We start from the raw sequence: 24,263 nt of genomic DNA, 5'->3' as shown, positions 1-24,263 counted from the left end.
GAATAAGAATGTTCTTCAGTATTATGTGTAGCTATTCACTTTTCATCCATCTGTGTTGACACTGAACAGTTCCAGGCTATAAAGGCAGCACTATAGATGGCACCCTTTTTATCCAGGCATTAACACACTGTATCCCTTTGTTCTTGAGTTCCTCAAACTGCTCATGTACTCCCTTCCTCTTTCTTTTTACACCGTTGATTACATGGAGAGCTTACATATTTTTTTAAAAAAAAAAAAAGCAAGCCAAGGGAACATATGCCCTCCAAAATATTGTGTAGTACATCTTAAACATAAAATGATTCAACTGCTTAAAGAAAATGTTCAGCTTCTGAAGTGGCATGTTATTAGATATTAGTGACATTTACTTTCAAATGAATAGATGTCCTTTGCCTGTATGTTGTTACCATCACTATATCAACATAGACATTTACAGAGTCCCAAATACATTGCAGAGAAATGATATAGAAATAATCGTGGCCACTAAGATCTCCTTTATTGAAACTCAGTATACAATGTTCTTTCCCTTTAGCTCAATCACCTGAAAAATATGGCTGTCTATTTAAAGAAGACATTTTCTTATTTAGCGGAATATTGTCATCACACAGTTTATGTACAATATGGTCCTAATTTGTATCTATATATGTGCTAGGCTTGGAAAAGTCACTTTAAGTTTAACTTAATTTATTTCGGAGTTTAACTCTTACTTTTGACACGATTTATATTCTAAGGCGATCTCAGCTTCTTCCTGCTTGAAAATCAGCAAAATGTCATTAGATACATTGGGAAAGTATATGCTCTTTTTATAGCTGTGTCTGCTGGGGCTGAAGTCCTGTTGTTAGAAACCTGTCAGAATATTCAGAGTAAGCCTTCCTTTTCTGGGTGTTATGATTTAATCTGTTAACTCCTATTGCTCCCTGAAAATTGTGCAGCCATTCTGTATCTTAGAACAAAATCTATAATTGCAAGACCCTTTTTCCTTCTCCATACTTTCTCTCTGCCATGTTTTATTTTTATTATTTCAATATTATTCCAAATTGGAATTCTGAGTCTCTTTACAGAGCTGGTGACTAGTGACCCCTTAGGAATTCCATTGACTGATACATGTGGCAGTCTGAATAATGACTCCTCTGGATATGTCTGCATCCTAATCCCCAGAACCTATAAAAATGTTAGTTTGTATGACAAAAAGTTCTGTGCAAATGTGATTAAGTTTAAGGACCTTGAGATGGGGAGATTATCTTGGATTATCTGGTTGGGCCCAGTCTATGACACAAGGACTTAAAGGTAGAAAAGGAAGGCAGTAAAGAAGGTCAGAGTGATGTGACAGTGGTGGAAAAGGAGAGACGCTAAGCATGAAAGAAACCCTTTCCATTACGCTTGGCTTTAAAGATGGACAAGTCCACGGGCCAAGGAATGTGGGTGACCTCTAGAAGCTAAGAATGGGCATTGACTGACAGCTAGTAAAGAAATGAGAGCCTTAGTTCTGCAACCACAAGAACTGAATTCTGCTGGTACTGTGAATGAGTAAGGAAATGGATTCTCCCCTAGAGCTTTCGGAAATAAATGCAATCCTGCTGACACCATGATTTAGCTGTTTTAACCCAGTGAGACCTGTGTTTCAATTTTCACCTATATATCTGAGAGATAACAATATTGTGCTGCTTCCAGTTGCTCAGTTTTTTATGACAGCAACTGGAAACTAATATAATGTATATGTATGCTTGTGTCTTTGGACAGAGGAGATGGGATTTATTTTGTGCAAAAGACTGGGAAGGCGTTCCTGTCATGGCTCAGCAGTTAATGAACCCGACTAGCATCCATGAGGATGTGGGTTTGATCCCTGGCCTCACTCACTGGGTGGGGGATCCAGCATGCCCATAAGCTGTGGTGTAGGTCACAGACATGGCTCGGATTCTGTGTTGCTGTGGCTCTGGCGTAGGCCTGTGGCTACTGCTCCAATTAAACCCCTAGCCTGGGAACCTCCGTATACTGCGGGTGCAGCCCCAAGAAGACAAACAAACAAAAACCCAGGAGGAAATAATGGGATGAAAAAAAATCAGTGGAGAAGACATCATAGTCTTTGTCCCCTTCTCTCGTCTCACCTTCTTGGAGGACTGCAAGAAACTGGTGTTGGAATCCTCACTTCTATAGAGAAAAAGGTAGAGGAATGAAAGTGAGGAGGATATTTTTGTGAAAAACATTGTAAGACAAGTGGTGAAACAGAACAGAGGAAAAGCCCATTTTCCTCACATCTGACTAAGAGCCTGTTTGATATCCTGAGCAGCTGGTTTCCTGCTGTGGGTACCAAGAGCCATGTAATGAAGAGGTGTCTTGTTCAGGAACCAGAACTGATTCCCTTCGGAGATTTAAAGGGTCCAAGAACTATCTTATTAGACGCAGTGTCAGTGAGGCTTCATTTCTACCTGTAGATTTTTGAGGCTTGGAAATATGGCCATTTTGTTAAAAAAAAAAAAAAGACTATATTTATCATTAGAAAAGCCTGAAGTAATTAATGTCAAAAGATCCAGTCATATTAAATAATTTATAATGTCATACTTATTAGTCAAAACCTCCAAAGTGAATCATTCACCATAATAATTCTACCAACCCAGCTGTTTGTTATTATACAGATGCTCCTCAGAGGCCACCTCTTGCTGACTTTTGTGGTTTTCACTTATAGAATTGGGATGTTCAAAGCATAACAAAAATGGAAGGTAAATTGAAAAAAGAATGTAATAATGGTATTTCTTCTCTATACTTCTGTTGTATTGGAGCTATTAGTGTAAAAAGAAATCCATTAACGTGAATATAGTTTAAATTGAATAAGTAAATGTTATTAAAGCAGCAAAATGTTTATTTGGGAGGATACATTTAGGAACAGTTGAGAAATCAAAACTGCATTTTTAAAATTAAGCCATATTGATGAGGATAAGTCAGAGTTAATATGCTCATTATTAATTGTGTACGTGCTTTTGTGCTATTTAGAGAATTCAGTTACATGCACTGTGTTTTAAATATTCAAGTGTTAAACCACCCAGACATGTAGTAGGAGGCATAAAACTGATCATTGACTCTGTGTCTTAATGAAACTATATAAATGAAAGAAACATTTGTCAATGGACTCAACTGAATTCATCTCAGTCACGTGCTACAAAGTGTGGTCTGTATATTTGAGTGAATGAAATGCAGTAATTTAAGTTAATTTTATCTCGTTCTATTTTACTTTAGCTATAAATATACAAATTTAAAAGTTGAAAGTCTGAAATGTTAAAATGCTAGTTTCATAATTCCAGCCCTTATAAGAATTATTAATTCATTTGTATTCACTGTTAAATGCCCACATTAGCACAGTTGACAAGAAAGAAAATTCCAGGGACTGGGAAGCTTAGAACCAATTAAACTAGAAGAAAATAAGAATTAGGTATTCTAGTGTGTAGAGTTTGTGGACTAAAAAAAAAAAAAAAAAAAAAAAATGGATTCTTCTCAATTATTATGCTCCTAGAGTATGCACACAGGATTGATGTATTTTGCTTTTATCATGCCATGGGGAGGGACCAATGAGCTTTAACAAAATGACTCAAAGACCTTCTGGACTCTGTCTTTCTCCCCTCATTTGCTGTACATGAGCAGCCCCTCTCCAAAAGAGCCAACTTTCCTTACCATCGCTTTTTTCATCCATTGACAAAGCTACCAGGACTTTCTTTCTAACTTGATATCAAAAAAGAGTCATATTTTATAAATTATACCAAAATAGAAATACATGATTCTTTATGCTATATCCTTAGATTTATACATACTTTTACATAGGGCCAAGATTAACATCGAGCCATATGGAAAAATATGCTTATTCAATTACCTAATAATAACTGAAATTATAACAGAATTTTATTTGGTCCAGAAAAATGATCAAATTTTCTTGAATGTCAGATGTATAAAATAAGACAGAAAAAAGTTAATAGAATGATGAATGTGCCTGCCTGATGATTATGATACACATTAACATTTCTTCAGTTCTCATTAGCTAAATATAATGTAACTCTAAAAATGTCTATTATGGCATTAATTTGTTAAAAATTTATTATGCAAATTACCTTGCAGAAAATACTTTGCCTGTTCTTTAATCCCTCATTTTTGAACTTGTTAATACATTTAAAGTATGTTGTCAGATTTGATAATGTTTTGAGAAGTAGGGAAATCTCTTGCTTGTTTTATGTTTAATTATTTGATTCTTAATTTACAACTTTAAATAAATAAATTACATGGTCAATACATTTTCTTAGAATTAGTTGCCAGTTAGAAATGCTCCAAATGTTGTCTTAGAGCCAGAAAACGATATATACCATTAGTTTTTCCCAGCCTTTCTTTGTTATAATTACAACTACGCAAATATATCCTTAACTTCTTCTTGTGTTTGAAGAATGCTCACTGCATATTCCTTACCACTTAAAGTGCTATTCAATGCTCATAGTAATAAATGCAAAAAAATGGTAGAATTGTTGCTCTAAAGCAAGATCATTTAAGAAAAGCAAAACTATAGACAATATAACTTTTGACTGGTAGTCACTGCTCTTATCAAATTGGTGTACTTAACCCATATGGGAGAAAACTAATATCTAAGAGTTTTCCAGTTATATATTGCTGAGTGACAAGCCACATCAAAATTAGTAGTGTAAAACTACCATTTTAATATGTTCACAAATTTTGCAGATAAAGAATTTGGACAAAGTATTGCAGGAATGGCTACTTTTTGCTCAGTGATGTCTTAGAGCTCAGATAAGCAGACTTAAACTGTTTGTGAACTGAACAGCTGGAGGCTTCTTCGCTAAGCTACATGTTTAGTGCCTGGAATGCAGTAACTGAAATGCTGGATTCACCTGAGGCAGACAGCCAGGCTTTCCACACATGACCAGTGTATGTCGTTTGGGCTTCCTCAGAGCATGGTGGCCTCAGGGTAGTAGAACTGCCTTCATGGTAATTAAGGGTTCCAGTGGAATTTGTACCCAGAAAACAAGGGAAAAACTTAATAAAATTTTATGACCTGACCTCATAAGTTGCACACAATATTCCATTTGTCACAGCCATCACAAATCCATCCAGAATCAAGGGAGAAGACAAAGAACCCAACGATTCTCACTGGGATGTGTATCAAAGAATTTGTGATCATATTTTAAGAACAGCATAGCAAAATAGAACAGCAAACATGTTGTCCTAAGCAAATAGTATCTGTGAACACATGACACAGAACTGAAACCATGACCCAGAATCTGCCATTATTTACAATTTGGTCTTGGGCAGATCACATATCTTCTCTGTCCCCATGTTTTCTTTATGATAAAAAACAAGTAACATCCTTTGTTAGGTGAGGAAACAGATGAAGTCAGTAAGATTTTCCATCAACTTCTTCATACACAATTACTTTCAGAAATACTGCTGTAGAGTCTAAAGTGAGGGAACATTGTTCCTGTTATCACTGCTTATTTATCACTGAATAAATGAATACTAAAGACCACACAGTGGTGCATATAGATTTTCTTTATTATCTACCTCTAGTGAATTTTTAAGAAATACCTAATATTTTAAAATTAAATCTATCTCTTCCAAGAATTATGTGAGTGGCCTAAGAGATTTGATTTAGGAGATGCATAAAGTTCCGTATTTTTATATCTCAGTAGTTAAGGTACAGATTAACTTAAAGAGGTGTTTTCCTTCTTCTCCCTCAGTGGGAAGAGAAGTTACTGTTAAATGGACCAGAAAGCTTATAAAGTTTTGCTGTTGCCATTTACAGAGTATATGAGGTACTACACATTTAATTGGCAATGTTTTATATTAGTCATTAGTAGCTGGAGATAGCCTTCTGTTTTAACTGATGATACAGGGCCCATGCTTTTCCACGTACCAAGGTATAAATGGTAGCTCAATGAGAAAAACTGATGAGGAGCCTGAAAATTAATGAGACATAAAAGCTTTTGACTCTGACCTTGAGATGCAATTTGGTATTTTATGATGCTAAATTACTTGCCATCTTTTAAATAGAGAAGCAGCTGGTCTGCTTGGGAGGGGATGTTCAGTTATGATTGAGGAGAAGGAGAAATAACAGAGATGTTAAAACCCTCGGAAATAGTGTATAAAATAAAGAGCATACCACAAAATTCAGTGCAATATGCTAAAGTTCAAAAAATGCATAAATGTTGCCCCTCCCCCCCAAAAAAAGTATACAGTTGCTTCACTGATGTGAAAGTGTGTGGAGAAAATAAGTGTCCAAAGCTGCATAAATATTTACACCCCTGTGAGAGTGTGAGAAAGTGTGTGTTTCATGTTGTGATTGATGGGGCTGCTTTTATGCCCCTCTTTGAACTCTTAGCAAAAACTTTGGAGTGTCCTGAGGGCCTATCTGCCTTTGTATAGCAGGAACTCTGTTTTCTTAGAAAATAGTAAGGAACACTGTTTGTATTTCCTTTGTAATAAAAGGGTACCAACAGTTTATGGGAATCAGGAAACTTAGCAAAAAAATCACAAACTTTCTCATATCTTATAAGAAATACTAAGCTTTATTTTGAAAAATTTGGCTATTGCTTTTCCCTGACTCCTGGGTTTTTTGGTCTGTTTTTGTTTTGAGTTAAGGAGTTCATAGTTTGGCCTACTTTTAATATATGGGTGATACAATATGTAGATTCAGGTAAGGATATTTTGGTCTAAAGAGTGAAAGCCAAAAGAGATGAGGGCAAGGCAGATCTAAAATTGTGTAATATATTTACATATTGTGTAATATATTTAATGCCATCATTTCTGCATATTAGAGTTTCACTCTTGAAGCAAGAGGTCTGGAACACTTAATTACATCAGATTTCTATTGTCATTTAAGTCAGAGAATTTTAGAACCAAAAGTATCAGCTAACAAAAGTGTACCTGTATGTAGTCTCCAAAATATGCTAATAAATATTACCTCATAGAAATCTCAAACTCATGCAATGAAATCATGGGAAAATTGTTGAAATTTGCACAATAAAGATGATGATTTTAAAGTTCTTTCAGGTAAACATCTGTGAAGTCAGACTTCTGTGAAAAACTCATGAGCTCGGACATCACGTTGGCTCTTTTCGCTTCCATATTCAGAGTTTGGTTTTAGTTCTGTACTTTAGAAACATATATTTTTAATTTTAATTTTAATTTTTAATTAAAGTATAGTTGATTTACAGTGTTTTGTCAAGTTCTGTTGTACAGCAAAGTGACCCAACACATATATTTTTTAAGTTACACATCTGGTTTGAGCAGAGCTAGCGAACACTCAAGTCTTCTGACTCACTTTTCTTTGTGTTTTCTCAGTATCACTCTTCGAAAAGCCCCTTTAAATATATTTTCCAAGGATTCTTTTTTTTAAAAATTTTATTATAATTGATTTACAATGTTCTGTCAATTTCTGCTGTACCGTACAGTGACCCAGTTTTATATATACATCCTTTTTCTCACATTATCCTCCATCATTTTCCATCACAAGTGATTAGATGTATAGTTCCCTGTGCTATACAGCAGGATCCCATTGCCCATCCACTCCAAATGAAACAGTTTTCACCTACTAACCCCAAACTCCCAATCCATCCCACTCCCTCCCCCTCCCCCTGGCAAACACAAGTCTGTCCTCCATGTCCATTATCTTTTCTGTTTTGTAGATAGATCATTTGTGCCATATTTTAGACTCCAAATATAAGCGATATCATATGGTATCTCTTTCTGACTTACTTCACTCAATATGAGGGTCTCTAGTTCCATCCACATTGCTGCAAATGGCATTATTTTGTTCTTTTTATGGCTGAATAGTATTCCATTGTGTGTATGTACCATATCTTCCTAATCCATTCATCTGTTGATGGGTATTTAGGTTGCTTCCACATCCTGGCTATTGTGAATAGCGCTGTGATGAACATACGGGTGCATACATCTTTTTCAATGAAAGTTTTATCCAGCTATATGCCCAGGAATGGGATTGCTGGGTCATATGGTAGTTCTATATTTAGTTTTCTGAGTTATTTCCATACCATTTTCCATAGTGGCTGTACCAATTTACATACCCACCAACAGTGAAGGAGATTCCCTTTTCTCCACATCCTCTCCAGCATTTGTTGTTTGTTGATTTATTAATGATGGCCACTCTAACTGGTGTGAGGTGGTACCTCATTGTTGTTTTGATTTGCATTTCTCTAATAATTAGTGATGTTGAGTATTTTTGCATGTGCCTGCTGGACATCTGTATGTCTTCTTTGGAGAAATGTCTTTTTAGGTCTTCTGCCCATTTTTCAGTTGGGTTTTTTTGTTGTTGTTGAATTGTATGAGTTATTTGTTTATTTTGGAGATTAAACCTTTGTGAGTTGGGTTATTTGCAAAAATGTTCTTCCACTCATCTGTATAAAGTGCACTTTCAACCTGGTTACTAGGGCCGTTTTTGCAGGTGCTTATATTACACATTTTTGAACTCACGCATATAGCCCAGCTAGTGATACAGATTCTATTAGTTATTTCATGTGATAAATTAATTTAGAATAAATAATGTCAAAACAGTAACAGCCGTGTGTTTTGGGTTTAACTCATATCCCCTATTTCTGTAGTTCTTTTTATGTGTACATATCATATATGCATGTATACAATTTTTTTGATTTTACATAAATAGTAGTATGGCATACATATTATAAAAGCACACCATAGTTATTATGTAATATAATTAAGTCCACATTAATGGATAAAATTTTTCTCCCGTATGTGTATATGTGCATGTGTGCGTATATCTATTTTTGGGGATTAATTTTATTTTGCTGAACAAATGCACCCAAATTTGTAAACAGTCATAAAAGAAGTTAGATATTTTCTCTAGTATTCAGTTGTGAGGTTCAGATCCTGGTTTGACCACCTACTGACTTTAAATATTGAGCAAGTTATGTAATTACTCAATTCTTCAGTTTTCTCATCTTTAAAATGAATGTAACAGTGTTAACAACAAGCCTATATCATAAGGCTGTATGAATATTATTTTGAGGATTACATGAGTTAATATATGTAAGGCCATACTGCAGAGTTTTTGCTATCTTTACTATTATCATTAATAATATGTCTGTCTGGAGTTCCCATTGTGTCTCATTGGAAACGAATCTGGCTAGCATCCATGAAGACGTAGGTTCAATCCCTGGCCTAGCTCAGTGGGTTAAGGATCCAGCATTGCTGTGAGCTGTGGTGCATCCAAAGATGCAGCTTGGATATGGCATAGCTGTGGCTGTGGTGTAAGCCAGAAGCTACAGCTCTCATTTGACTCCTAGCCTGGAAACCTCCATATGCTGTGGGTATATGGTCCTAAAAAGACAAAAAACAAAAAGTCTGTTAACAGTCACTGTTATGGACATGAGTCTATTTTCAATATTTTTCTAGTACAGACTTCGTTGCAATAAGTAATCATATGCTTAGCTTTATCTTACATGGGCAACTATAACTGTTGGATAAATATCCAGAGGTAAAAATTACTGTGTCTAAATGTAGAGATATTTATACTTTAGGTATTACCAAATTGACCCCATAGATTTTATACATACACCACCAATATATGAAAGTGCTAAATTTCCGTAAGCCCTTTACCAAGAGTATGTTATCAAACTTTCAGATCTTTCCCAATCCAAAGAGTGAAAAATGGTATTTCAGCAAATTTTTACTTTTTCTTCTTATTATTAATGAAGTTAATATATTTTCATGTTTAAGGCACTAATGTTTTCTTTTCTACACAAGCACTTGGACTCAAATTAACAAATATATTTTGAACTTGCTCAATTCCCAGGATAATTATAAGAGAAAATGAGTCTGTGTTTAGATAAATTCGATATGCACGGTACAGAACATGAAGAATAGGTTTTACATAGTTTCTCTCATGAATTCTTTATAAAAACCCATCATGCTAGGTATTTTTGTTCTCTTTTAGACATAACACTATGTATACTACAGAATTAAATTAATTTGTCCAAAGGCACACAGTAAATGTGTAGACTAATATTGGAGAGTGGGTTAGTCTTATTCTGAGCATAAGAGCTTTACATTATGGCTATCATGCATACTGAGTGTGTATGTGTGTGTATGTGTGTGTTTGTCCGGGGAAAGAGGGAGAGAGAAGGAGGGAGAGACAGTCTTGAATTTAGAAAGTAAACATAAATCAAGGATGAATCTCAGTATCACTAATGTAACAGTGTGACTTTGAACAGTTTACTTCTTGGAGCCTCAATGTCCTCCTTTATATAATAATAATAATAATACTTATAATTATGAGATTTTTTGAGAGTAAAGAAAATGATGCAAAAAAAGTGCTATTGAAATTTTAGTTTCATACAAAGGTTTGCTTGATTATATAGGACTTAGTAATTGTGTCCCTTAATTTCTGAGACCTGTCCTAATTTTATGTTATGTATATCTTGCTTTACAATGTGTTAGATGTTTTTGTCTTCAAACTTAAAAATATCCAGATCGTAGTGATTGGTTGCAATGATGAGGTAGTCAGAGAATCTTACTCTGGGTGGTTACAACCTTTTGGAGATTGTTTTACCCAATGGCCACACAAAAAAGAGAACAATGACAGCAGCTAACCTTTATTAAACACTTGTCAAGTGTCAAGCCTTATTCTAGATTATTCAGTTGAATTTTCACAACAACCCTACATGACATTTGCTGTTGTAACATCTTCATTTTTCAGATGAAGATTTGAGACAAAGAGAGATTAAGCAATTGACTTTAGTCACCTGCAACTTGTAAGTGTCAGAGCTGCTGTTTTCCCCCAAAAGCCTAGCTCTAGTGCAACTTCTCTTTTCCACTATGCCATTCTGTCTCTACAAGGAGGTTTTTCTTAATAAAATATGTTGCCTCTTCCTGTAAATTCTTTATCTCAAAATCACAGAGTAGAAGCAAGTGTATATAAAGCTAATTACTTCTCTGATGATCTACAATAGAAATTGCAAAGGATTACCCTGACATTTAATCAACCAGATAATTAATAAATCAGTTGTAAAATTTAGCATGTGGGAATTGCAAGTTGCCCAGTGATTTGAAATCTAGTTCAACCTTTCAGCCGATATAGGCATTCCTCCTCCACCATCCCAGACAGATGGACCTCTATTCCTACATCTTCACGGCAGCGGATACCCTTCAAAGTAGTTTATTACATTGTCAACAGTTCTAGATTTTAGAAGTTAATTTTTACACATGATCAAAAAATATTCCTTCCCTCAACTTCCTTATATAGGCTCATTTTGTTTATTACAAAGAGAGCAAGTTTTCTCCCTATTATTCACACTAGATCTTCAAACATTTGAAGAAAACAGTTGTTTTCCCAATGCCTTTTCTTTTTAAGGTTAAATATCCCCATTACCTTTCCAAACCTTTTACTCAGCTTTTGAAGCCATTGACATCCTGGTCATACCTCTTTGAATGAATTCTGATGTGTTAACTACTATCTTAAATGGTGATGTCAAGAATGTGCTCTGACTGGCAGTAATCGCAGTTGGGTCATTGCTTCCTTTAATCTGTATGCTAGGTTTCATCTTAATACAGAGAGTACATTTTATGCCAGTATATCAGAATGTCTTGAAAATATGCTTAAGATTTATAAACTATGTATTACTGAGTGCTGGAAATTGCACTGTTATCCTGGCGTATAGAAGCTGGTGAAAACTAATGGCATAGAGTTGCTTCATGTGTGTAAATGTCTAAATCTCTTGAATACTGAATTTTCCCTTCAACTGCAGATCAAACTTCCCAATGCTAAAGGTTCCTTATTTTAAAACAAATGCATTTATAGTTTGTCAGTCAGTAAGACAGTAAGTTCCTGTGGTAAGCTCAAATCACTAAAAAGCTCAAGTAGACATATCTCCTTTGGTTGGTTTTTAGTACTGATAAATATAAGAATAGAAAAACCAATCATATGATATCACTGATGTCTGGAATCTAATATACAGCAAAAATGAACCTTTCCACAGAAAGGAAAATCATGGACTTGGAGAACAGATTTGTGGTTGCCGAGGGGGAGGGAGTGGGATGGACTGGGACTTTGGAGTTAATAGATGCAAACTATTGCTTTTGGAGTAGATAAGCAATGAGAGCCTGCTGTATATCACAGAGAACTCTATCTAGTCACTTGTGATGGAACATGATGGAGGATAATGTGAGAAAAGGAATGTATGTTTGTGTGTATGTGTGTGTGTGTGTGTGCGTGTGTATGTTTGACTGGGTCACTTTGCTGTATAGTAGAAAATTGACAGAACACTGCAAACCAACTATAATAGAAAAAATTAAAACCATTAAAAAAGTAAATAAATAAAAACCACTGAAAACTTACTTTAATGACAACTGCAAGTAATCTCATGCAGTAGTACAAAGTTGTCCAAGTTTTTATGCCTTCTCTATCTATAATATGTTGAAATGATATATGGTGTTGAATTTGATTAAAATTCAGCAGGTATTTATGTACCATCTACTATCTGTAAGATAACTTATGCAGAGTACCAGAGGAAAACAAAAAATGTGAATAAGATCTGAATCTTACCATCACTGTGATATCTTCCAGAAGCCCTAAGATTTTAAAGTGTGCTTAGAATCATGAAATAAATATGTTATGATTAGGTTTTTAGTGTATAGTATGTATATATTTAATTTTGAAAATATATTAAAACAATATAACTTATGATATTTATTGAATATATCCTATGTGCTAGGCACCAATTAAAGAATTTAATGTGTATTTTCTCATTTCATCCTCAGGACAAAATTCTGAGGTAGATGTAATTTAGCTCATTTTAGTGAAAATTAACTGAGATTCTGAAAGTATAAATAACTTTCCCAAGAGCCATGCAGCAATTTAAAGACAGAACCAGGATCCAAGAGGAAAATCTCCAAGAATGGGTTTGATGTTTTGTGTGATTTACATTAGATTTCTATATTAATAGACAAGTAACACAGATTTTTATCTGTTCATTCTGGAAGAAGATACTTGAATGCATTTTAATAGCCTGTTGATTCTCCTCTGGGGTTTGACTTAGCTTCCACTGCACATTTGGGAATCTTTTCTTCTAAAATTCATAATCAGCTTCTACTGCTATAATAAAGAATCACCTGCAGAGTTCATGAATGAGGGAAGAAAGAAGAGGGAATAGTGGTAGATAAATTTAGTATCAAGTCACTACAGTATTTCAAGACATGTTCTGGCTTCTGCTTTTGAGGGAAATAGGTTAAATAAAATAACTTCTATTTAAATAATATAACCTAAAATTAATTGAACTTATTTAAACATATAGCACTTCCAATCATATTTAGTGTTGTTAAAGGTATAAACCATTAGAGTTGCCTATGGGCAAGATGAAAGCTCTTTTTTATTGCACTCTTGTTGCTACGTTTGTAGTAAGAGGGACGAAGGCTATATAACAGCCATATTCTATCCAAAGTAATGAATACACTTATAAGACAAAATACTTAAGTAGTAAGACAAAGGTTAACTAAAATTCTCATTCACATAGAAAATAGCAAGCTGTTAACTCTTTTTTAGTGTTCTCACAAATTTTTCACAAGGAATATATATTTTCATTCATTTTTCATTTATGTGAAAACAGTAAGCCTGTTTCTCTTTAACTTAATGGAACTTGGATTAAAATAGGTTCTGTTATTTTAATCAGTTCAATGTTGTATATTATGAGGATGCAGTTTTCTATTTTCTTGGCAGAGAATTTAAAAATAATTAAGCCTCAGTCAATAAGAAATGTATGTATATATAAACCATAATTTATGGTTTATTTGATTAGATCAGTATTTAATTATGCACTACATGTATTTTTTGTGCTGAATATTTACTCATAAATTAATCCAACCCACAGCAAGAGTACTAATGGAATCTTCCATCCAAACATAATAAGTAAACAGAAGATAAACAGCTGTTGCAGAGATCCTATTTTTGAGTCTGGGCCTGGTAACAAAAAAGCAGTTTGGAGAATTTGGCAGCTACCATTTGCTCACATCTGTCGAGACTGTACTATTTCAACTCAATACTTGATCAATGAATGCCTGTCACAAGGTAGCAAGTAGTTTTCTAATCAGAGAACTTAGAGAAAATACTTAATACTAACTTAAGTGTGGGATATTGTACTTCTAAGCACTTTGTTATCTTCCATGTAATGTTTAGCAGATCTATTCATGAGATGTTTATGTTTTTACATGCTCCCAAATGGATCTAGGTGTTTGTAAAAAACACATGAAATAGGAAAAAAAAAATTAACCCACTCATTGTAGCTTTTTAAAACTTTTATCTGTCTACCTTTGGACTCTTGTTAAATGAGAACCACCAATTGTCTGGTTTTTAGTCACAACCAAAAATATTCTTACCTGATCAAACCCTAATCATTCTATTTGCTTTGAATCATAATTGAGTATAGGAAAAGGGTAACTGGACCTTACTTTGTTACACAGGAGGTAGAAAGATTATGCTGAAGACAGGTCAGCATCATTCAAGTGGATAAACAAATAATTTAACAAAAATTCATCTGGGATACTCATTGACTTCTCAACTCCTTTCGATATGTCACTCACAATTACTTTGTTTTCCCTCTGCCCATAAAAACACTGTAATGAATATCTCTTGGTACTATTAGTAAGAAGCATTACATATAAATATTGGTTAGGAGGTAGATTGTGAGAATTCGGAAAATTATGGTTAATAGTTGGGAAGAATAAGGTTTGGTTAGTTCCATAAGCATTTTGAGGACTGGGCTGCAAGGATAGTGATTGATAGAGTAGCACATGTTACTGAGGGAGTATCTGCTGGATGCCACAGAACTCTGTCCTTAGCCCTGTCACATTCATGATTCTCATCACTACTTTATGAATTTTAGATGATACAAAATACAAAGGAATGCAGAATTATTTTACCAAGTCGAAAGTGGACAGGTCTAAAAGGGAAAGAAAAACAAAAAAAAAAAAAAAAGAGGAGGAAGTGGGAAGTTGTTAGAGGAAGGAAAAAGGCAGGAAAAGCAAGCAGAGAGGGAGAAAAGAGAGAAATAAGGCAGGCAAAAAGTAAAATTTCTTAAGAGTTTCTTCTTTGTACAGAGCGCTCTCTTGCCTTCCAAAGCAATATTTCTAGAATGTATTGTCTCTGTTTGACATTCACAATTCCTGGTCCATTTTCTATGCATTTAAGACCTCCCATGAAAATTTTGCCTGATCTTTAATTCAACATCCCCTTGCATCTGTTCTAATAATTATCAACCTTTGAAAGTAGAGAAACATGCGCTTACCTCAGTGTTATAAATGTATGGAAGAGTATTGCAAACCCTGAAGTGGAATGCTTTTTCTGTTTTAAAAGAGAGCTCCATGAATAGATGCATTAATAAACACTTAAATGGGAGGGATACCTTTTCAGAGTTTAAGGCTCTGGGGCTTAGGAATCTCGAAAGATGAATCATCTGCCCTCTTTGTGATCCTAAATTGAAATTGACAGATATGTTTCATTTATCCTGCTCAATAGTACAAAGCCTTTTCCTCATTTGATTTTAGGATATCCCCCCTGAAGTACTTTCTCTGGTAAAAAGAGCAAATATTAGATTTTACACCCCATGTCATGGAGTAAGAGTGATGATATTCTGACATCAGAGAACCAAATATTCCAGGCTTATTTTTCTAAGAAAAATTTACTTGCAGATATATTGTCTTCCATAGATCACCCATCCTTCACCTCTGAATTCATATTTCTTGAATTGGGGAGAACAAGAGAGAGGCTAGAACACAACATAGCCTAATACTAAGTAACTTTTGTAAAGCTTAGTTTTATGAATTACCTTTAGCCTTTTCCACTCATGAGGGAAAACTTTCCTGCCTCATTAAATCTTTAATGGCATATGCTGCCTGAACACTATACTATTATGTGTGACATTAGGTTATATATTGCATGGTAACTATAATGCTACTTGCAAACAAGCTGTTTCTTTCCCCTGAAGGTAGAATTAAAACAGGTACTCATGGGAAACAGCTACTTGTGTTGCTCTTTTCATAATGGGGTGAATTTGAGAATCAGGGGATGACTGGGTTAGCACTGAATGGATGGGTATTGCTCCTTTGCCTTGCAGTGCCTTTGCAATTTGATAACTGAAGCTCCCTAAAGAGAATTTTGCTTGATAAATAAGGGAAAAGGCTAGGTCTTTGGGGACTCTTATGGAATGAAATATTCTCATTAAATTCACTTTCTTTTTAAATAGGGATCTAATTTTCATCTCTGGTAAATATAGTCTAATCTATACAGTAAATATAAAAATCGCCCTAAAGCAAACTGGAAGTGCACTTATTTCTACCTGTGGAAAAGCATATTTCTCTAGCCAATAGAATGATGACAGTTTAGTTTCCTAAATAGCAGGAGAAAATGAAATGTTCTATTGGCTGTACATGCAATGCTCCATAAAATTACAGAAATCTACATTGTCCCCCAAATGGACTAATATTACAATTTCAAATGTAAAATTAATAAATTGAGCCTACAAAGTCCAAAATTGTGGAAAATTAAAGTTATGCATAGTAGTTATAACTTACTGTCACAGTACTTATAACTTACTTATAACTTATTAATGTCACAGTACTTATAACTTACTAAGAATTGTTAGAATTCTTCAGTGTTATCCAGTGAGTCAGTTTATACAGAACTCTACCTGTTCTCAAATCTTTGGGTTCTCTTACTGGTTGCTGTTACCAGTGACTCCTCAGTAGACTTAAAAAATATCACCAAAAGAGCTTTTGTTCTTAGTCTTCTGTCCAGTGGCAAAGAAAGAAAAGCAGCATTTAAATGGTCAGAGAGCTGTAGGAATGAGAATTTCAGCAGCAAAATTACTTCAAGCAAATCTAAGTAGCAGAATGGATAGATACAAAAAGAGTCTACTTTGAGAGTTGGTTGAAAATTTTTCAATTTTTGGTACTCTTAGTGTCTCCATGTTTTTTTCACAATGCTTCCTGGATCAACTGAAACATGCCACAGTACTTAGAGCTAAACAACTTCATAAATATTTATAATTTAATGACACAACAATCATTCAAAAATGATGCACATAAATTTAGACAATATAATAATTCTTTTCTTCATAAATTACTACAATTAATAAAAATGGGCTCTTGCTTGTTGGATAATATTCAGGTTCTCAAAACCTAGAATTAGATCAGACACTACTGGATTTATTTTCTGTTACACTGATTTTGTACTGTACTTGGTTTTTATCACAGCAGCCACAGAAAACTGTGCTTAACAAAGTATGACATGGATGAAAACGCAAGTAAACAAAAACATAGCTCAAAATTTTGAGAACATTCTGTAAAGGAATATAGCATTATCTAATGTTAAAGTAGTGAACTTCCCAGAGCTAGTTATATGTGTGGCATCCAACAGATACCTAGTATTGCTGTATTTCCTTCAAACATTTACAGCATCCCACAGTGACTTTGAGAGTTTACTGCAGTGCCCTGGGGCATCTCTGCACAGAATTTGTGAACAGGGGGCTAGATAGATCCTAGAGAGTACTGAAACTGCACAGAAACTTAAATAGTGTTATAGATCTCAGGAACACTGGAGGTTCTGATAAGTAATTGTTGATAAAACTTTCTCAAAGAAGACTGAAGTCAGAGAATTGACTTCACATGCTTGATGTGGACCCAGTGAATGTGATGTAACAATGGGAATAGAAAGTTAGACAAGAAGCATTTCAAGGAATAGGACTGAGGCATTGATCTAATGTAAATCATAAAGTGAAAGTAATATTGTATGGTACCTATGGTTTCCATTTTAAAAACAGAGAAACAAAACAGTTGGCATGACCCAATCATGGAAGTTGAGAAAATAATTGTTTGTCTCCTAGGAAGACCAGATAATGTGATTGACTTTGGCTCTTTTGACTGTTTGACACATTATTGAACAGTCATTCAGTACTAGACTGGCTGAATTGTTCCCCCAAAATTCATTTGTTGAAGTCCTAATTCCCAGAACCTCAGAATGTGACTGTATTTGGAGAAAGGATCTTTTATTCTAATTAATTCAGTTAAAATGGGGTTCTTAGTGTGGTACCTTTTCCACCATGACTGTTGTCCTTATAAGAAGAGGAAATTAGGACACAGACAAATGCAGAAGGAAGACCATGTAAAAATACAGGGCAAAGATGACCATCTATAAGCTAAGGCAAGAGGCCTGAGAAGAAACAAACACTGCTGACACCTTGATCTCAGATTTAAGCCATAACAAACTGGTCCTTTGTTATGGCACCATGAGCAAATTAATACAGGGGCACAGGACAGGATGGAAGATACAGATTGAGTAACCAGGTATGAAAGTAGTTCAAACCATGGGAGAGGAATCGAAAGTCAATAAGAAAAGATAACCAAAAGAGCAAAAGTCTTGGAGACTTCCATACACTGATTATGGAATAAATGATAAATGTATCTACAAAAGAGACAGAGGTACCTCCGTCATACTCCAGGGGACAAAGTCTCAGAAAAGTTTAATGTAGTAGAAGACAAAGGAGTCAAGATCTTCAGAACTATTACGTGTCACATAGAACTGAACAAAAGCCCATTAGTGGTTGCTCGATAGAATTTATAAATGACCTTTCAAGAAACACTTTTAGTGGAGTACTAAGGGTGCAAGACAGGCTGCAGTAGATAAAATAAGGAAGGGTGGATGGGTTGAAATAAAAAAGATGAATGTAATACCCCATATTTCAGAGTTTGGTAGTGAAACTAACAAATAACCATAGATAATAGCTAAAAGCGACAATAAAGTCAATTGAGGACTTGCAGCCCTGTGCACATTGATTTGATGGACGTAGTGAAGACTGGGGTACTGAAGGAATTATGGCAGAGTGGAGAAGCAAGGGTGTGGATGGCATTTGGAATATGGAGCATGACATAAATGAAGAAGAGACAGAGAATTCTTCATCCAAAACTATGTATGAGTGGACAACTTATACTCTGAATATTCTAAAAGCTTTTCCCCCCAAAGCCAATATTCCTCAGAAAAGAAGATGTTACCTTATAATTGACTAATTTCCAAGACTCATAAGATGGTATGTACTCTTTGGGGAAGACACATGAGCTGGAAACACCACCAGGAAATTATTGGTTTTATTGTTTATTGAAGAGATTGGCCTGAGGAGTCGAAGGAAGAATAGAGGCAATGAATTTAACAGAGAATAAGTAATTATTCCTAGGAGATGCAACCTCTGGATTGAAGGATGATACCTGAAATAATCTTTTTAAAAAATTACTTAAGTACTTGACTAAGTAGTTATATAGAGGTAATCATAAACTTACACCTTAGGGTGAATGCAAAAGACAATGATTTTAATATTATGGAAATGAATACTTGTGGCTTGGGAAAAAAAAAAAAACATCTGGTAACAGTATCATGCATCTATTTAAAATGGGTTTTCACAACTTAGGTGGAAGTCAAATGGATTCACTCATGAAAATTGTTAGATGATTCAAAAACTGGTTCAAATGAAGCCAACGCAGGGGTATGAAAGAGGCATGAAAGAGTTTGGAAAAAGTGTTTTGTGAAATGTGATTGAGGAAGCAATTTTTCATTATTATTGCTATTATTATTATGAGCCTTCAGGAGAATAGGTTGAATTAATTCTATTCCTTAGTTCATGTTTCATATTATCATTGACCCACATAAGGCCTTCTCTTTTTCTACATAGTCATTTGTTCCTTCTTTCTTCATCCCCATTACTCTCCCATATTATATTATTTTATGTACAATATGACTTCATTATAAGCAGGTATGAAAAATACATTGAAAATCAAATATTGTAATAAACATTTTTCTAATTCATCTTAAGTCTTAAAAACTTGGATATTCAAATTACACACACTTTGGCTCTTTTTCTTGGCCAAGGGGGAATAAATTTTAATTCTAGGTTTCCTAAATTTGTTTAAGACATTGAGGATAAATTTAGGTTGATCTGTTTCTCTTTTTTAGAGAAACATATTCCAGAAGAATAACATGTTTTTCAAATTTTAAATAATCAAAATACATTTGGAAGCTCAAAATTTTACATTATGGATCTATGTCCTACTGTCCTTCCCAAAGTCAATTTCTACCTCCTACTAAATATTTTTATTAATTTAGGGAATTCTGAATGGTTTAGTCAAATATATGAAACACTCTTTTCTGCTGCCTTTCCAGACTCCTGTCATTGAGAAAATGTCTGGCTGATTTTGAACAAGCATGCTATGTGAAATTTTGGAAGCTTATCTTAATAGAACCAAAAACTTTTTACATAGATTCACCCCTCATTACTCACAGTAATGCCAAGTGCTATAGTCCAGGCAGATATTTATTGTTTTATATGTGAAAAGTCATTAGAGTAAGGCTATCTCTCAGTGAAGCAGGGGAATAAAAGTTTTCTGAATTTTAGTTCCTTATAGAGCTCCATGTAATGAGCTCTTAGAAGACACTGAGGAGCTGCAATTTAAAAACTCTGTTTAATCAGCCATGGCGGGCTATGTTCCATTCCCTATGGAACAATTCTGAGAGAAATCTGGGTTCCTCCTCCTCCATCCAGAGCATCACCAAGAATTGCTTTGTGGTCAGGTCTGCCGTGAGAGGCCACAAAGAGCCAGGGGCTGTGAAGCTGGGTCTCTGCTTGTCAGCATGGAGGAAACGGCAGAATACAAATCATCGGCTTTGTTTTATGAATGTCTATTTACAATGCTGGGGTGGAATTTTTTTTAAAAAAGCACCGTAGCATTTGCATTGAATCTGTCACTCAAACTCCAATGTTGATTCCTGTCCTGTAAATGATCTTGCTTTCCTATTTTTTTTTAATCCCTTCTACAAGGTTACTGTCAATGTCAAATGATGTAAACCTCAAGCATACGTTGTATGGGGCTCAGCATGCATATTGAGAGGAAAGAAATTTTTCTAATGAAAAGGGATAACAGCATTCATTCAGACTAAGCCTATTTGATTGCATAAGGGAAAGTGTATCTTCTTTAGGAGTTTTAATTGTAGTCTATCATAACATAAAACTTGCCGCTGTGCTTTTCTTTTTCTTTGACCAAAGCATTTCCCCGTTTAGCTTGTAGTCTATGTAAAGTGCGTGTGGAATGGAGTGCTATGGTTGCTGAAAACATTCAGACCCTCAGAAAATGAGTGACCTCAGGGATGTAGTAATCTCCCAATTTTAACAAAGATCCTTCTCTGTTTGAGAATTGTAATGCTCAAGCTCTGGACTAGGAAAATGACAGGAGGGGCTGTGTTTGGTTCCAGGGAGTTTAACCTAGTTCAGCAAGGCTGCAATACTGCGGGAAATAATACCTGAATTGATATTTGTGTCAGACTTGTTGGTGGGTGAGGTTCGTATAAAGGTTACTCCTAAGGAAATGTCTGTCATTCTCACTCTGCACATTCATGATTTCTGCTTCTTTCCAATCCTGCCCTCTAGAAAAATAAAATGATTTTAAAATAATAAGTAAAATATGAGGTAATAGCCCATCTTCTGTCCTGTCATAATCACACATCACCTCTCTTATAGCTCACAGCAGCTGGAGGAGAGTTGACATTTACCGTATCATACGACCTCGAAGAAGAAGAAGATGATGATACAGAACGCATCCTCCAGCTTATGATTATCTTAGAGGTAGAGTATGGAGACCATCATTTATGTTTAACTGCTTTTCACTCATGTTATCTGATGTTATTCCTTACCCAGAGGGTTTGACATTAATTTATATACCACTAGAGAAAAATATCATATCTTGGGAATTTGTTATGCCAGTCTTATGTTTCATTCTGAGACATATCTAGAAGACTGACTATATTGGATTCCAATGATAAAGGAGATGGTTTGAGCAGACTTGGAATTTAAATTTAAAACTTAATGACCATATTCCCAAGAATATAAGGAGACAGAAAGTGTTTAGGCCAATGGCTGATTTACATAGTTGTATTTTTTTCCATCTCTCCTTGCTTCCAAGTACATTTTATTGTTTATTGCTTTGTTTATATTAGGTAGAAGTAAATGAAAAAGGAAACTTACCTATTTAGGTATAGTTAAATCTTGACTTCAAAACTTCTAATTTAGGTAAGAAAAGTATAGAAGAAATTGCTTCCAGGATTTGGAGGGTCATAGGCGGTTCCCAAATGCTAGGATCCTAAAGTTATCATAAAGGCTCTCTTCTGCCCTTTCTCACATTTTTCCTTTCATATAATACATGCCCTCCCCTCAGCTCACGCAACTCAAAGACATTCATCTCATGTACATGTCTGATTCCAGATGGGTCTGTGCTGATTTAGCACCAGGCTCTTGTTTTCTGTTTTGAAACTTTCATGCATGTGAATCAATAAAAAAGGAAGAAATTCTTCCCCGAAAATGAATGTTTCCAGTGATAAATTAACTGGATGATATTATCATTACACATGTGTGTATGAAACTGGAAGTATGTCATGAAATTGAGGTAAAAGGGATTTTCTAAATGTAAAATGTTGAGAAGTTATATATTATTAATACAAATGAACTAAGAAAATAAAAGGTTAAGCTAAATGATAATGATGCCATTATCCTACTGTGAACATTAGACTACAGAGGTTTTTCTTGTTGTTTTTTTTTTCCCCAGATAAGAGTCCTTTAAAGCAATAGCTTAACACACTGTTCTAAGTTTTCTTCCCTATTTTCCTATACAACCTACACCATAAAATAGTATATTTGAAATACACAATTTTTTGCACAACTGTAAAATTGAGGTATTTGTAATCACATATATCTGTGAGTTGCCAGGTATTTATTATTTTAGTTAATGGGGGTTAGTATCAAGGTCATACATAACCAAGAAGCTTATACTTTGTAAAGCATCTGGTTAAGGGTAATAGTTAAATTGCTTTCTCTGCCTTTTATACATACTAAAAATATACCGAATGACGGGGAAACCAACCTGAAATTAAAAACCAAATACCGATCCTCCCCCCGCTTTTTTCCCCACAGTTTTACCCTCTAATCCTTTCTTTTTTCCTTTAGGGAAATAATTTGAGAATCAGCACAGCCCAAGATGAGGTGTATCTGAAACCCTCTAAAGAACATATTAATGTGCTGACACTTAAAGAAGAATTATTTACCATACACGGCACAAATTTCCCAGTCAGTAGAAAAGAGTTTATGACAGTACTGGCGAATTTAAAGAGAGTCCTCATACAAATCACATACAGCCTTGGGATGGATGCCATCTTCAGGTAAGCACAGGAACTGCACTTCCCACTGTCGACACATTTACTTTGGGGTGAATGCGCATGTGCAGAGTGACTTTGAAGCTCTGTAAGATTTGCTGTCCTCAAATAAATAGTAGATAAGAATGGAGCACTGCTTTTCTGAAAAGTGTTTCTTTTAAGCTTTAAAATTTTATACCCAGAATGAATCTGTCTTAGTCCTTTTTTAGTATGGATGATTCTTTCATAATTCTGCCAGAACATGCAATAAAAATGATCCCTATACTGAGAGATGCTGTACTGGGAAATAAAGTCTCGTCTGTGATAACTCAGATGGGGGAAACTAAAATGATACAATTCCAGGGTGCCCGTATGCAGAAAGTGGTTTGTAAAATATTTCTTTCATGAATTAATAGTATAATAGTTTCTGACTGACTTAATAGTGTACAGTCTGTAATAAGAAATGTAAGAACCTTCATTTAAATCACCACAGGTCAAACACTGTAATACTGTAATGGCAGCATGATATAAAGGGAAGTATGAGCTTTGGAGGCAACCTGGCCAGGAATTCAATTAGCTCTGTTGCTTATTATATATGTGTGACCTTTGGCAAGTGGTTGGTCTTTGTAGAAACTTGATTTCTTCGAATGTAAAGTGGAGATAATAGTGCCTGCCTTTCGGGGTCATTATGAAAATAACATGTGATAATTATGTAAAATACTCATTACCTAGAACATTTCAAAGGTTTGTTCCTTTTTGTTCTCCATTTTTTTCCTTAGAGAACTCCCTGACTTGAACCAAACATGCCCATATGAGGCTGATGGTAGGCAGCTGTGCTTTTCATTTTTAAAACAATGACGTATTTGAGAAAATTTTCATTTCAACTGTGGCTGAATGCATTCTTTTCCCTTCTCCTTTTCTACTCTTAACAGTAAATAGCATAAGTTATCATGGCAATTTTGTCCTAAATCAGATTAGGTTAGATGACCCCAAACTGACAACTTGGCATGCCCATATACAAAGCAGTGTCGTTAAT

General features: G+C 34.9%; 1 protein-coding gene across 3 annotated transcripts in view; it reads left to right on the top strand.

Moving 5' to 3' along the window:
• Positions 1–24,263, top strand: part of LAMA2 (laminin subunit alpha 2) — a 592,018-nt gene that overhangs the window by 313,771 nt on the left and 253,984 nt on the right. For all 3 annotated transcript variants that reach the window (XR_014803693.1, XM_084956512.1, XM_084956505.1), the window contains exons 13-14: positions 21,564–21,668; positions 23,043–23,254. Coding sequence is in view for 2 of the 3 variants with exons in the window: in XM_084956512.1 (XP_084812638.1) it covers positions 21,564–21,668; positions 23,043–23,254 (317 nt within the window). In the remaining variant the exon portion in view is untranslated. The remainder of the gene's footprint in view (positions 1–21,563; positions 21,669–23,042; positions 23,255–24,263) is intronic.

The sequence above is a fragment of the Sus scrofa genome, chromosome 1, assembly GCF_054392235.1.
Source record: "Sus scrofa isolate SSC_HxYL_T2T_F1_AM1 chromosome 1, Sscrofa_HxYL_maternal_Yorkshire_Landrace_v2.0, whole genome shotgun sequence".
Classification (NCBI taxonomy): Eukaryota; Metazoa; Chordata; class Mammalia; order Artiodactyla; family Suidae; genus Sus; species Sus scrofa.
This window is presented reverse-complemented; position numbering and strand designations above follow the sequence as displayed.